Source organism: Peromyscus maniculatus, chromosome 22, assembly GCF_049852395.1.
Source record: "Peromyscus maniculatus bairdii isolate BWxNUB_F1_BW_parent chromosome 22, HU_Pman_BW_mat_3.1, whole genome shotgun sequence".
NCBI classification, from domain to species: Eukaryota; Metazoa; Chordata; class Mammalia; order Rodentia; family Cricetidae; genus Peromyscus; species Peromyscus maniculatus.
This window is the reverse complement of record NC_134873.1, coordinates 1,026,067-1,041,122: the sequence shown is the minus strand read 5'-3', so window position 1 is coordinate 1,041,122 and position 15,056 is coordinate 1,026,067. Positions and strand designations below refer to the sequence as shown.

General features: G+C 43.1%; 1 protein-coding gene across 4 annotated transcripts in view; it reads right to left on the bottom strand.

Annotated features, from left to right (window-relative positions):
- Window positions 1–14,751, bottom strand: part of LOC102921033 (zinc finger protein 431) — an 89,170-nt gene extending 74,419 nt beyond the window's left edge. The window contains exon 1 of one of the 4 annotated variants that reach the window (XR_013046944.1): window positions 14,058–14,722. Coding sequence is in view for 2 of the 4 variants with exons in the window: in XM_076558676.1 (XP_076414791.1) it covers window positions 14,058–14,060 (3 nt within the window). In the remaining 2 variants the exon portion in view is untranslated. Of the gene's footprint in view, window positions 1–14,057 lie in introns of all 4 variants that reach the window. The other 3 variants (XM_076558676.1, XM_042269779.2, XM_015991373.3) reach the window with 3 other exon arrangements.
- Between the last annotated feature and the right edge of the window lie 305 nt (window positions 14,752–15,056).

Genomic DNA, 15,056 nt, shown 5'->3' with positions numbered 1-15,056 from the left:
TGACCTCTGAGTCCACCGCAAGTTTGCCCTTGTTCCAGTTCAATGATACTATTGGGGTCAAGTGAGTAGCCAAAGGAACAGTGGAACTAACCTAGAAAGGACCCAAAAAGGTAATTATCTTCATTCCCTTGGCTGTGAAGAGAGCTCACATTACACCATTTACCTACCACACCGAGGTCCAGAAAGTAGAAGCCAAAGATGCTGCCAAATGGACTGTCTCTGGACTACAGACCCACTAAATTTAGGTTTCATGGGGTACCCAAGACTTTCAAATCCCTGTCCCTCTACCTCCTCCTGAGTCTTACATTTCATTTGGTATGAGTGCAGGGTCAGGGTCCAACCACCACTGCCTGAAGGCCTGAACTTGGGAACTAAGAAGACAGATACACAAAAGTAAGTACAAACCAGCAACCCATATTCATTTTGACCTTTGCTCACCGAAGCCCACTTTAAATGTCTGGCTATATTAGAAAAGGAAGATGGGGGTTTATCTTTTGAGATAGAAATACAGAATTTACAATTCTATGCATGCCCATGTGGCTAGGCTCCATGGTTGCCAGAAACAAGGGAGTTTCCATTAAAAAAAAAAAAATGGGTTTGTAAACTGAAGATTCCTGGCAAAGCTCTTTAAAAAGATTCGGGCCTTTAGGAAATTGAAAAATCAGATTCTATGCCACAGGAAGGGACCATGGGGGTGGAGTTAATCATTCCCAGCCAGAAACTGGCCAGGATTGCTGGCTGTGCTTAGACACCTGGCCCCCAACATACTACATAGGGATAGGAACTAACCAGACTGTGAGCCTTTGACTGACAAAACTTACAGTGACTGACAGCAACCAAATTAATGTTCTCCTTTATGGGTTGATTCATCAGGATAACAACAATATTACTGAGCCACTGAGACTACTTGGTGGGCAGGTACCAAGGGTTTCACTAAATGTGCCTCTCCGGATGCTTTCCAAATTAAGTAGACAGGTTGATCAGGACCTGAGAGTGTTAAAAGTTTGCATTTCTGAATTAAAACAACAGTTAGAGTCCCTTACAAAAAAGATCCTACAAAATTGAAAAGTCTTAGACTTACTTCTCATGATATAAAGGAAACTATGGCTTTGCAAAAAAAAAAAAAAAAAAAAAAAAAAAAGTTGTATCTATACTAATTGATCAAGAGTAATTAGCCGGGCGGTGGTGGCGCACGCCTTTAATCCCAGCACTCGGGAAGCAGAGCCAGGCGGATCTCTGTGAGTTCGAGGCCAGCCTGGGCTACCAAGTGAGCTCCAGGAAAGTCGCAAAGCTACACAGAGAAACCCTGTCTTGAAAAAAAAAAAAAGAGTAATTAAAAAAAATATTGCTGTGGTTGGAAAAATAATTGATACCAGTCTGTTCTCTTGGTTCCCCTAGATAACTACTCCATTATTGTTCTGATTGGAATAATGCAGGGTCCCTGAATCTTAAAATAAAACAGGATGACTCTATGATTTGATTCATTCACTAGGTCCAGTGGGGAATGTAACAGGCCCTGGACCCTCAGACCTCATCACAACTCACTCCATAATGGAAGTAGCATTCAGGATGTAAAACTCAGGAGGTAGACAACACCATCTGCCAAAAATAAAAACAAAGGCCTAATCCATTAAGATTCATATTTATGGAAAGTCTATAAATGTACTAAACTTACTTTTTAGTCTGTAGTTCTGCTTCTGGCTAAACATTTTTGTTAACTGAAATATGTCAACCCAGAACATGGTTTTTCTGCTTAAAAGCACAAACTGAAAAAGGCTCAGGGCTACATTGGGATCCAGAACACTCGGTGTAGCAGGATGGCAAATAAAGATTTTTCTATTGGCATAAATCCATGTCCTAGCAGTCTTCTCTGGTGAATGCCCCACAAGCACCTGGTGGAACTTTCTCCAAAATTGACCATATACATAGACACAAAGCCAAGTCTCAACAGATGTAAGAACACTAAAATAATTCCTTGCATCTTATCAGATCACCACAGATTAGAGCTAGATATCAACCATAGCAGAAGCATCAGAAAGCTTACAAACTCGTAGAACCTGAACATCCCTATAATGAATGAATAAAGGGAAAAAATAAAATAAAGAAATAAAGACATTCTATAAATAACGTACCACAGATGGAATGTTTTCTCAAGAAATCAGTTCTTTACTCTTTCATTTAGCCTTCCTTGAACACAGGACATGAACAGAATACAGAGAGGTAATACGCCAAAATATTACACAAACAACCTGTCTTTCTGACTGTTCTATTGCTGTGAATAAGTACTATGACTAAGGCAACTCTTATAATGGAAGGATTTTAATTTGGGGATTGATTATAGTGATAGAGCATTCATCCATTATCATCTTGAAAGAAAGCATCAGTAGGTAGGCATGGGGCTGAGTGTTATATCCCGATACACAGGAAAACAGGAGAAAGAAATACTTCTCTTTCCCTGGTCTTTTGAAACCTCAAAGCCCACATACACATCTTAACAAACAAGACGCTCCTACCCCCAATAAGGGCATACAACTCAATTTAACACAATTACTTCCATTAATTGGGGACCAAGCATTCAATGACAGAAACCTGGGGGTGTTGAGCAAATATATACAATGACAGGATACAATCTAAGAAGAAAGAGCTCTACAGGAAAAGAGTGAAAGTTATTAAGGCAAACAGAGACAGGAAGAGAGAAGGTGAGAGAAAGAGGAAGAGAGGGAGAGAGGAGACAAAGACAGAGAGAGGGAAGGAAAAAATATTTCCAAATATTACAAGGAGCCAACTTCTCTGGCTGGGTTACAGGCTTCCTTAATATAACCTTCCCTACTCCATCTAAGAGATTAACACATTTCGTACCACACATGCTATCTGTTAGGGGACCTCACAAGTTTCCTCTCTTGTTTTGCATATCGTCTGTTAAGGACCCCCATGAATTTTCTCATGTTTCAAGTGCCATCTGTTATGGATCTTAGATGTAAACACACTGTCTTGTCCACATGGAAAGGAGCGATCTCATGGGTGGAAACTGCAGGTTAATGTATGAAAAATTATATAATTGCAGGAACTCATTAAGCATTGTAGTTACACTGTATTTTGGTCATTCAAACAGTCTTCGTCTTCAAGTTCCTGGCACTTTTGGAAATGCCCTTGCTCAGAATAAGGAGGGAAACCAACAAAACTGATACACTTCTGGAAATATTTAATGATAATTTATCTGATATTCCTAGTGAGGTCAAAGATGTAGATGACTGTTTTGATGATTCCAGAGATGATTCTACGAACAGTGAAATTACTAGCCCTGTAAGGAAGAACAAGGTGGTGGTGTTTTCAAGTGATTCCAACACTGACAAAGCTTCTGTTGGTTTGAAACTGACACACCACCACGCTTACAGATGTTTGTAGGTTATGCTTAGGTCACTGCATTTCTGACTCAGTGTGACTCTGTACCCTCCATTACTAATCTTTTTTTGGTGATGAATTTTTTGAGATGTGCAAAGAGTTGCCCAACTATCATGATCAAATTGTAATGAAATGCAAAACACCATCTAGAACACCAAAGTGGTCTCCAGTTACACAGAAGGACATCAAGAAATTCCTTGGCCTAATTATTCTTATGAGTCAAACAGGAAAAGACAGCTTGAAAGACTACTGGTGAACAGACCCTTTGATATGTACCTCTATATTTCCACAGACCAAGAATCGCTATAGATTTGAGTAAATATGGACATCCTGACATTTCAACGATCATGCCAAAATGGACAGTCACTCGGAGATATTTTCAAGATCCAACCTGTGGTGGATTATTTCCTGCCTAAATTTCACATAATATACAAACCAAAGCAGCTGTTTTCTTTGGACGAGGGAATGATACCATGGAGAGGACATTTAAAATTTCAAATGTACAATCCAGTGAAATAACAGAATACAGTTTACTTGTTCAGATGGTGTATGAGAGTGACACCGGCTGCTGTATCTGCAATATACACTGTTGAAGGAAAGAAACTGCAAGAAACTGCTCTTTCAGTCCGTGGACCCAGTCTTGGCAGATGGCATCATGTTTACCAAGATAACCATTGCAGTGCTACATCTGCTGATGAACTGCTGCTACAGAACCAAGCTAGAGTCCGCGGGACTGTTAGGGAGAGTAGAGGTGTACCAAGAAATTTAAAAATGAAAGTATCAAAAAGGAAGAAAACTGACATTCTTCTCCTAGCATGAAAAGACAAGGGGGTTGATAGCCTGAATGATATCAACAATCCATGACACTTCTGTCTCAACAACAGGAAAAAAACAAAAAACAACAACAACAACAAAAAAAAACAGAAAACAGGAGAGAATATTGTAAACCCACCCGCATCAAGGAATCCAGTGCCCACATGGAAGGCACTAACACTGCAGCTCAATTCCTTTCACGTTGTTCCATTCTAAGAAAAACCATGAAATGGACAAAAAAAAGTAGTGCTGCATCTTATAAACTGTGGACTTTTTGATTCCCTTAGCATGTACAACGTCCTCAATCCACAAGCAAAACTGAAGTACAAACAGTCTCTGCTCTCGGTGGTGAGAGATTGGATAATAGATGACAATAATGAAGGCTCTCCGGAACCAAAGGCAAACCTGTCCAGCCCTTCCCCTGGGGCTCGGGGGAGAGCACTTCATAACAATCCACCGAAAAGGCTGTCAGGTGATATGAAGCAGCATGTACCTACATGTACTTCAGCGAGTGGAAAGAAAAAAATTCCTATGAGACCCTGCAGAATTTGTACTGTCTATGGGAAAAGGAGTGAATCTAGATACTTATGTAAATTTTGTTTGGTCCCTCTTCTTAGAGGAAAATGTTTTTACTCAGTACCACATGTTGTAAAAGTACTAGGAACTTTGTTTAATTAGTTGTTCAATTGTCTTTGTAAATAAAAATGTTATAGCTATTGGAAAACAACACCTAGAGTGCATTATGATCTGTAATATGATGATTTAAATAATGTGCAGTTTGCCCCAAAACATGCGGTTCCAGGCATATGTCTTAAGAGACTTCTATGCAGTACAAAATACATTAAAGATTTCAAGGCCTCCAAACTTAGGTTTAAGTCCATATCTTTTCTCTGAGTGCATGGCATTATCCCTTGTTTCCCTCCCTACCCAGTTCCCTCAGAGAACCTGGGAAACTTTGGATCAGGTTCAGTGTGCTGAAGTGTGACTGCTGTAGATGATGCCATCCAAAGCTGCATTTCTAACTGGGCAGAAGTGCCATACAAGTCTTCGAAGGTTTGAAATTTGATCTTACTATTTTAACAAGTTCAAATCTTAAGGTCATCCATTACAGCCAACACAGGGAGTTAGAAATCTGTCTGATCACAGCCCAGACCAGGCTCAACTGGGATAAGATGGGGCCAAGCAACACCTTGTGTCTGGGGACTGAGAAGGTGAAAAACCTGCATGACAACTGGCTTCCACAGTACAATCTGTGTGGTAAGACACATGGAAGAACTCAACTGTCTGGCTTCCACAGTACAATCTGTGTGGTAAGACACATGGAAGAACTCAACTGTCTCTGCTTGAGGCCATGAAATCTTTCATCTGTTCCTTAGCTGTGTGGGACCCACCTCCCTAGGACAGCAGTACCATCTCATACTAGCCTAATTAAAGTATCTTTTTAATGACTCAGCAGTTAAGAGCACTGGCTGCTCTTCCAGAGGACCGGGGTTCAATTCCCAGCAACTACATGTCTGTAACTCCAGTTCTAGGGGACTCGATACCCTCATACAGATATGCATGCAGGCAAAACACCAATGCTATGTAAAGTAGAAAATAAATAAATAAATAAAGTATCTTTTTAAAGGAAAAGGTGCAATCATGCACAATTAACCTTTGAAAAGTGGGGATCTCACAGGGACTTGTGCCTAATGGAGGATGGGCTCGCTTTAGCAGAAAGCTGGGAAAACCTTGAATATAAAGCACATGCCTTTAATCCCAGTACTCAGGAGGCAGGGGCAGGTGGATCTCTGTGAGTTCAAGGTCAGCCTGGTCTACAAAAGCAAGTTACAGGATAGCAAGAGCTACACCGAGAAACACTCAATAAACAAATAACAGTAACAACAAAAAGACTGTGCTGTCTGGGAAAGAACAGAAATCAACAGAACATGCAAGCAAACTTAGAAAAAAAACACTATTAATAAGACAGGAGACCAGAAAAACCAGTAAGTCTAGCCTTACAGGTGCCTGGACCACTGTGGCAGCTACACGCAAATGTGTTAATGACAGACTTTACACCATGTACACAATTAAATGCAGAGAGATCCTACACCTGAATGTTCATTGCCAAGTGCAGAATTTCTAGAAACACTTGAGAAACTGGGGCTCTGCAAGATGGCAAATCTGCCTTCCACAATGACATAAATAGACTGCAAGCACGTGCTTTGAAACTTAAGATCAACAACAAGGATATTTCCACAACTGGGCTCCAACTCCCCTGGCTCTGCCCGTGGAGTAATGTCATTCAAGTCTGCTGGTTCCTTCAAAGCCGCGGGAGCGACAGTAACAACACTGTTACAGTAACACCTTTCCATTGTAAAGATGAAAAGGGCACATGCTAGCCTTGCATGTTGCCATCAGCAACACGGATGTTTCCACACAAGGGCTCCACTCCCCATGCTCTGCACAGGCGTAGTCAGCAGAGAAATACCATTCAAAAGTCCTGTTTCCCCTTGGAGTTGCAGCTATCTCAGGGAACCTGAGATCTCTGGCGACATTGAGGGTCCAGCCGGTTCCCACTGTCCCGCTCCTGGGACTCCTCCCCGCTCCCCTAGCCCCTCCCCGTGGGAACCCTGGCTCCTCACTCACCATGACACAGACTCCGACCTGGCCCCACTCTTCTCACAGCTCCCTGTAGTGGGTCACAGCACAGCACATGGAAATACACGAGTATCCCTAAGGCACAGAGCCCAGGAACCTGTAGCATGGCAGACCAGAAGTTCCACCCCCATTCTGACTGGCAGTCTATCTGGAGTCGCTGATTGGCTAGTGTTGCCTGAGTGACATGGGCAGCTCCCTTAGAGACAGAGTGCTGTGGTTCCCAGCCCAGGCTTCCACTCCAGGCACAGAACTGTCCCAGACCAGTAGAGATTGGCATTGCAACAGAACTCGCACCTGGACTGCAAAGTCGTCCCTGCACTATACCAGCACTTAGTAGGCACCTCCTCCTGGGAACAGGGTATCTAGCATACGGAGATCATTAAACTATGTACAGTAGTGTGATCGCCCTGCCTCACAGCTGAAAGGGAGACCAGTCCACCCAGGTCAAATATAAACCATCTGACCGATATTCACCAGACAGGCGCAATATCAATAAGGCACATACTTCTCTCAACCGCACACTGGTAATCAAGACTGTAACACTTTCCAGCCTTCTGTGGTGGCACTGGCCTATCATGCCAGTATTTGAGAGGTGGAGGCAGGACATCAAAAGTTTAAACCTGGTCTAGAGAGCTAGTTCTAGGACAGCCAAGGCTACACAAAGAAACCCTGTCTCAAAGAACCAATAAACAAACAAACAAACAAATAAATAAATAAATAAAATTAAACCAGCTTGGTCTGTGACACCAAACACCAACACTTAGGGTCCCCAAAGGGGTGAGAGGTGACCAGGGTGACCACCTGGGATAAGATGTTAAAGATAGAAGGTTTGGGATCAGTATGTTTTGAATAAGCTGTGATGGCTCCTGTACGCAAGTTCATTAAGATGTACAGGGCTGATACAGTATTTGCAGGGAGAGAATGGGACAGTCAACAGAAAGATAACTTAGCAATGATGGCAAGAGCACAGGATACCTCAGACTGAGCTCACAGTGGCCATGAGATTGAAAACCACAGCATCTCAGCCTGAAGAGGCTGGTTCCCTTGAGTCCAAGAGGCTGGCTCAAGCACCTGACCAGACCTTGTCAAGTCAGCCCTTGGGCAAAACACAAAAGTAGTATTCTTAGCACTTTCGTCAGAGCCTCTGAGAAAGTTTCCACAGACCTGGCTCCCAAATGGCCCACCTACAACCTAAACAAACAAACAAACAAACAAAAAAAAGTGAAAATGTTAAAAAAAAAATTAATGCATGGAAAGGTAGGGCATAGAAAGAAAGAATAGTAGAGATTGGAGATGAAATAGACACAATAGGGAATAAGAAAATATTAACAACACCAAAGGTTTATTTTATTTATTTATATATTTATTGGTTTTTCTCTGTGTAACAGTCCTGGCTGTCCTGGAACTTGCTCTGTAGACTAGGCTGACCTTGAACTCAAAGAGTCCTGCCTGCCTCTGCCTCCCAAGTGTTAGGATTAAAGGCACATGCCATAACTGATATGAATTTAGCTCTGTTACTTTTAAAAAGAAGGCAGTCAAATTGCTAATCTCCAAAATGAATTTCGCGCTGAATGTGACCTGGTGCCTGTGACAGTGGCAGAGTGTGTGTAATACCAGGTATCTAAGGGTTTCTATTGCTATGAAGAGACACCATGACCACAGCAACTCTTATAAAGAAAAACATTTCATTTGAGTGGTTCACTTACAGTTCAGAGGTTAAGTCCATTATCATCATAGCAGGGAACATGGAGATGTGCAGGCAGACATGGTGCAGAGAAAATCCTACATTTTGCAGGCAACAGGAAATGGTCTGAGGGTCACACTGAACAACACTTGAGCAAGAGACCTCAAAGCCCGCCTCCACGGTGACACACTTCCTTCAACAAGGCCACACCTACTATAACGAAGCCACACCTCCTAATAGCACACCTCCCTATAAGTTTACAGTGTAAGAAGGCGTCGTGTAGCCTAGTCTCAGATCAGCATATGATTACCTGTCCAATGGGTTTCCTTAGAGCATATGATTACCTGTCCAATGAGTTTCCTCAGAGCAATACACTTGTGGAAATGGACTCTCACTTGGCAAGAACCAGTAGTCCACAGAACAGCATAGGAATTTGCAAAATTCATTCAGCTTGCAGACTCTTTTCTCACATTATACTGGTAATTCTTTGGGCAGTTTTTAGTTTTATTTTGTCACTCACACATGCAACAGCTATAATTTTCCATGGAAATTCTGTTCCTTTTCAAATATTTTCCCCTACGATTCAGCAGGGTGTTAATGCTTCTTAAATCTGGAATTACTAACTGCAGCTCTCAACCCTGGAAACTTTTTTGACTCAATAGAGATATTTAGGTATATATGAGAAAACAACATTGGAACATTAACCATGTTTCATAGTTTGGAAAAGAAGAGCAGGGCATGCATAAACAGACTAGGAATAAAGCATAGTGCTAACTGTTGAGAATAAGTTCTCTGGGCACCAAGCATAGAACTATTGGTAGGATCTGGTATGCTCCAAGAAGAAAAAATACAATGCAAAATGTGGGTTGCATTGATCCATTTTTACAATACATAGGAGTTTATACTGGTGGAAGAAGTATGGTATAGTGAGATGGGAAAAGAGTGTTTTACCAATGTCTGCCTTTTACAGAGAGATTGAGACATGGGACCCTCTTGTAGAAAAGGGAACTGTATAAAAATATATTTTGCAGACATGAAAGAATTGTCTGGGTTTGAATATTGTTGTCCTTATAGCATTGTATCCATGTCCATTACTTCTTCACTTTGTATCCGCAACTAGATGCCAGCTGACATAAGTGCTGTGAGAACAGGATGTGTCTGGCTCGATATTTAGTTAAGCCTGCAAAAATGCTGACTCTATGTCTAGACTAAGGTTATGCAGGGGGTAGGAAGGTGTATTTGGGGAAGCATAAAGGGAACAATGGAGGCTTCCATAATGATCACGATGTATTTCTTAAAGTTAAAAATAGAACCCAATATTAGAGCTGTTCATATAACCCTGGTAAGAAAAACTCTGTTTAAGTATAAATAAAGACAGACTGAGCTATTCGGGGCCACTTGAGTGCAATCCGTTTGGTGGTCAGAAGTTTTCCTTGTGCTGATGCCCCTTCCCCATCTCAGGACCTGAACTAGAGCGGAGGCTGGACTTCAGCATTACAGGGGCCAATTACATACAAATTACCACAGCAGGGAAGCTAGGGAGAATGCTCAATGCTAGAGGCTCTAGTAGCCCTTGTGCCTCAGTCTCCCTAACTACTGGTACTAGATGCATACAATGGGAAACTTCTGGCTCAAAATAACTTATTATCCTCCAGACACTTGATAATAGTCACTCAACACAGAAAACTCTCTGCTACACCATGAAAATGGCACAAATCTATCAGTTCCTTGAAAATTTTCAGAAAGTCAATGCTGTCCTGCCATTTGGTCTCTTTAGAAGACAGCTCTTCCCAGCCCCACCTCTTAAGGTCCCCTTCCTTCATAAGGTCTGTCCTGGACCAGTGATCTCAGTGTCCTGCTGTGCCTCAGTGGAACCTGAATGAAGAGAGACACACTTTCTACAGTCACATGCTTCCTGAATGGGAAAATTTAACCCATTTTAGCAAAGGCCAATGGATAGTTAACTGCACAATTCTGAGCATGACCCCAGGAGGATATGTGCTACCTGCTTTTCTTGCTTTCCTTATACAAATCATATTGCCGGCTGCTCTAGTTTCTTTTTCCTTTTCTTTTCTTTCTTTTTTTTTTTTTTTTTTTTTTTTTTTTTTGGTTTTTCGAGACAGGGTTTCTCTGTGTAGCTTTGCGCCTTTCCTGGGACTCACTTGGTAGCCCAGGCTGGCCTCGAACTCACAGAGATCCGCCTGGCTCTGCCTCCCGAGTGCTGGGATTAAAGGCGTGCGCCACCACCGCCCGGCTTGCCTCTAGTTTCTTACAGCTATGGGTGAAATGGCTATTGCATTAGGAAAACGTCCCCCATGATGCTCCTCTGGGTGAGCCAGAGGGGATGTTGTTAAAAATATAAAGTGGCTCTGATTCAGCTCCTAAAGCCTTTGTGTCATGTGTGACCACGAATTCAAGATTCTTAAGAACAGGATGTTGCCTTTCCAATACATCTTGTGACTAGTCTAAAAGAGTCACAGTAGTTCTTGACATTACAAATTTGCATAACTGTTCTGCAGAGAATGATTTTAACCACAAGAGTCTAGGGGAAATTCAAATAAAGAGATGATATCAAGAGTTAATGGGAACAGCCTAGGAATAGGGAATGAAGCAGAATTATAGGAATCCACAATATCTTCCTTTCTGATAGCTGTGCCAATACTGTAGAAAGTTGAGAGGAAGAGAACATGAGAACAAGAAATAAGCAATGTCAACTATTAAGAGTAAGCTTTTAAGTTTTGTAGTTTACAGGATGATAGGGAAAAACCTGGTATATCCCCCATAGGAGATAGAGTAGTACAGAATGAAGGATGAATTGGTTCAGCTTTGGCTGATGAGTTAATTGTGAGATTTGACTAGAGCTAAACATTAACCACTAGAGGCAAAATGTTCTTTCACTTTGCATGATGCTGTAACTGCAAATGCTGCCAACTGGGCACACTGTTCTACTTGTAGGTGTGCTTAGTTAGAAAAACTTCCTTTGCCACCTGCAACACTGCATATGCTCCTGACATTAAAGCTATGAATCGAGTAGGTAGTGATTACCAGTGGGAAAGTTGGGGATGGAAGGGGAATGAGGTAAAGGAACAAACTGTCAATTACTGTAACCATTATTAGAAACTTGTGTGGAACTACAAACGTTTAATCAAGAACTGAGGAGGTTCAGTCAGGAGGACAACAGGGTCAATGCCCTGTGGACCTAAACTCAGGATCAAAGCAAAGAAAGTCAACATAACAAACCTTGTCTCAAAATATTTCCTGAAACCTTGAAGGTGCAACTGTTCTGGAAATAATGTGCCATCACAATGAGAAGTCATGCCACACACTTAGAGAGTGAGAAAAATCTCTTCAGTAATTACAAGTCCCCAGCTCTACTTAACACACAAAGAGGAGCTGGCTGGGAACAGATCTGCTAACTTGTATACACAATAGGCTTATGCATTCCACATACACTGTCAACTTCAAGAAATGCTGGTTACCATCCCTTCTATCATGGCTTGCTCAGCTGGCTTCCTTATACAATTCAGCATCACCTGCCCAGGGCAGCACCAACCACAGTGGGATGGGCCCTATTACGTCAGTGTGACTCTAGCTTCTGTCAAGCTGACCAAATCTAACCAGCACACCTACTGAGTCATCTCCCAAACCCCAAAGACAGATTGTTAAGCAAACCTCAACTCTCTTAACACTTGTTTTTCAGCATATACTTGTGCGCACACACACATATGAAGTTTGAAAATCAAGTTTAGGACTAGAGGGGTGGCTCAGCAGTTACCACCACTTGTTGCTCTTGTAGAAGTCCTGGATTTGGTTCCCAACTCTAACATGGTGGCACACAATCATCCCTAAATGCTGTTGTAGGGGATCTGATGCCTCCTTCTGTCTTCTGTGGGCACAAAACACATGTAGTGAACATACACATGTGCAAGCAAATTACTCATATGGTGATATATTGTGTAACAAATAAAGCTTGCCTGAGGATCAGAGGACAGAACCAGCCACTAGATTAAACATACAGGCCAGGCAGTGGTAGCACACACCCTTAATCCTAGCACTCAGGAGGCAGAGATCCATCTGGATCTCTGTGAGTTCAAAGCCACCCTGGACTACATGAGAATGACTCAGTCTAGGAAAGAAACAGAGCCAGGCAGTGGTGGCACACACCTTTAATCCTAGCACGTGGTAATCACACACCCTAATCCCAGCACTTGAGATCTCATGCCTTTGCTACCAGTATTTGGGAAGCACACACATCATTAATCCCAGTACTAGGAAGGAAGTGAAATGGCTGGGGGGAGAAAGACATGTAAGGGGATAGGACACAAGAACTAAGGCCTTTTGGCTGAGACCCTTTCAGCTGAGGACCCAGGGGCATTCAGTCTGAGGATTCATGGAGACAGGATCCGCTAAGGAACTGGCGAGGTGAGAAGTGGCTGTGGCTTGTTTCCTCTGATCTTTCAGCATTTACCCTAAAACCTGGCTCCGGGGTTTTTATTAAACCATTTAGGATTTGTACAACACACTCATGCACATGAAATAAAATATTGAAAAATTAAAAACACATACCCTCATATCTCTTATATGTCACCATAGTTAAATAAGCCAGAAATACACACAAATGTGACAAATATCTGTAGCAAAAACTATAATTTTGTAATTAAAAGAATCAAGATACTCAATCAAAGGAGAGAAATTCCATGATTGTAAGACAGGAAGTATTATTCCAGTACGGAATTGAAGCTTTAGATTCAGCAACACTCCAATAAAAAGTCTAACAATTTTTCTATCCATTACAGAAAACTGATGACAAAAGGTCATCATGAACGAAAAAAAAAATGATCAACACAAGATTAGGTAAACAGCACACACTCTGATACCATCTGTCTTTAAAACTTCCCATACAACTGCAATAAAGACTGTACTGTCTGAGAAAGAATTAAGAGATCAACAGATCATGAGAACAAACTTACAAATAAAAACACAATTAATGTAGTCAAAAATTTTAACACAGGAGGCCAGGAAACCCTGTAAGTTTGGCCTTGCTGACACACGTGACTGGACCACCCTGGCATCTACATGCAAATGGGTTTATGACACAGACTTTACACCCTGCACAGAATTAACTGCAGACGGATCTACACCTGAATGTTCGGTGCCAAGTGCAGAACTTCCAGAAGACACGAGAGTGACCGGGGCTCTGCGAGTTAACAAGTCTACCGCCCAGGAGACAATGAAACTCTCACTTGTGGGGCCTGAACAGTGTAGTCAGCAATAGGACAAATCCACACAGTGTCCTGTGTCGCCCCCCGCCCCCGCATCCCCATGTTCGCACAGCCGCAGCCGCAGCCCACAGATAAAAGTCATCCAGAGGCCACAGGGCCCGACAGAGAACGGGAGGGGACTCAGGGAACCCACGGACCTCATGGGGCTCCGCGTCGGCCGCCGGTTCCCGCAGCCCCGGGCCCCACCCCGGCTCCCGCGGCTCCTCCCCGCGTGGGGACGGCGGCCCCGTGCTCACCATGGCGGATTCCGAGCTCGCCCCGCTCTCCTCACAGCTCCCGGCAGCCGGTCAGCACAACAATACTGTAACGGCGTCTCCCTCAGCCCTGGAGGCGCGCAGCGTGCAGCATGGCGGACCGGAAGTGCCCGCCCCTATCCTGAATGGTAGTAAGCTTCGGAGCCCTGATTTGCTAGTGTGGCCTGAGTGACAGGAGCTGATCCCTTAAAGACGCAGTACTGTGAGAGGACACAGCTTAACGGTCCCCAGCCCTGGCTTCCACCCCAGGCTCAGAACTGTCACAGACCTGCAGAGATTGGCATTGCAGCAGAACTTGAGCGTGAACTGCAAAATTGTCCTCCCACGTTCCCTGCTCTCAGTAAGCTCTTCCCCTTCTTCCTCCTGTGCACAGGATGTCAGGTCTCAAACCTGGGACCAACAGCTGAGGTGCCTATTTAACAAAGCAGACACTGGCTGCCAGATTCTCCCAGCATCCCTCAGTCCCTATCTATTGGCTATCTGTATGGCTGGCATACCCTACCTAACCCCTATCCTGAACTTCCCCAGCCCAGGGTCTGGGCTGCCCTTCCCTATAATCCAAACATTTCAGCAACTTGACTTTTTTCCCCCATCTACCCTTTACCTTCCTGGCCTCTTGGTCTGTCTCGGAGACAGACCAAGAGGTCAGAATCTGCTCGCAGTTAATTCTGTGCATGGCGTAAAGTCTATGTCATAAACCCATTTGCATGTAGATGCCAGGGAGGTCCTAGCTCCTCTTCTCACATGGATCAGGCTCATGTCCACTCTGGACTCTCCCAGATGTCCCTGCATTTCCCTACATTCTTCCTTTTATGTACAATAAACGATCTCTTTCACCATACCTAGCAGGAGCCATGTCCTTTCCTCTTATATTTCTTTTCTTTTTTATTAAGAAATTTCCTGTTCATTTTACATACCAACCACAGATCTCCTCCGCTCCTTCCTTCCACCCTCTTGTCTTTCCTCCCATCCCAACCCTCA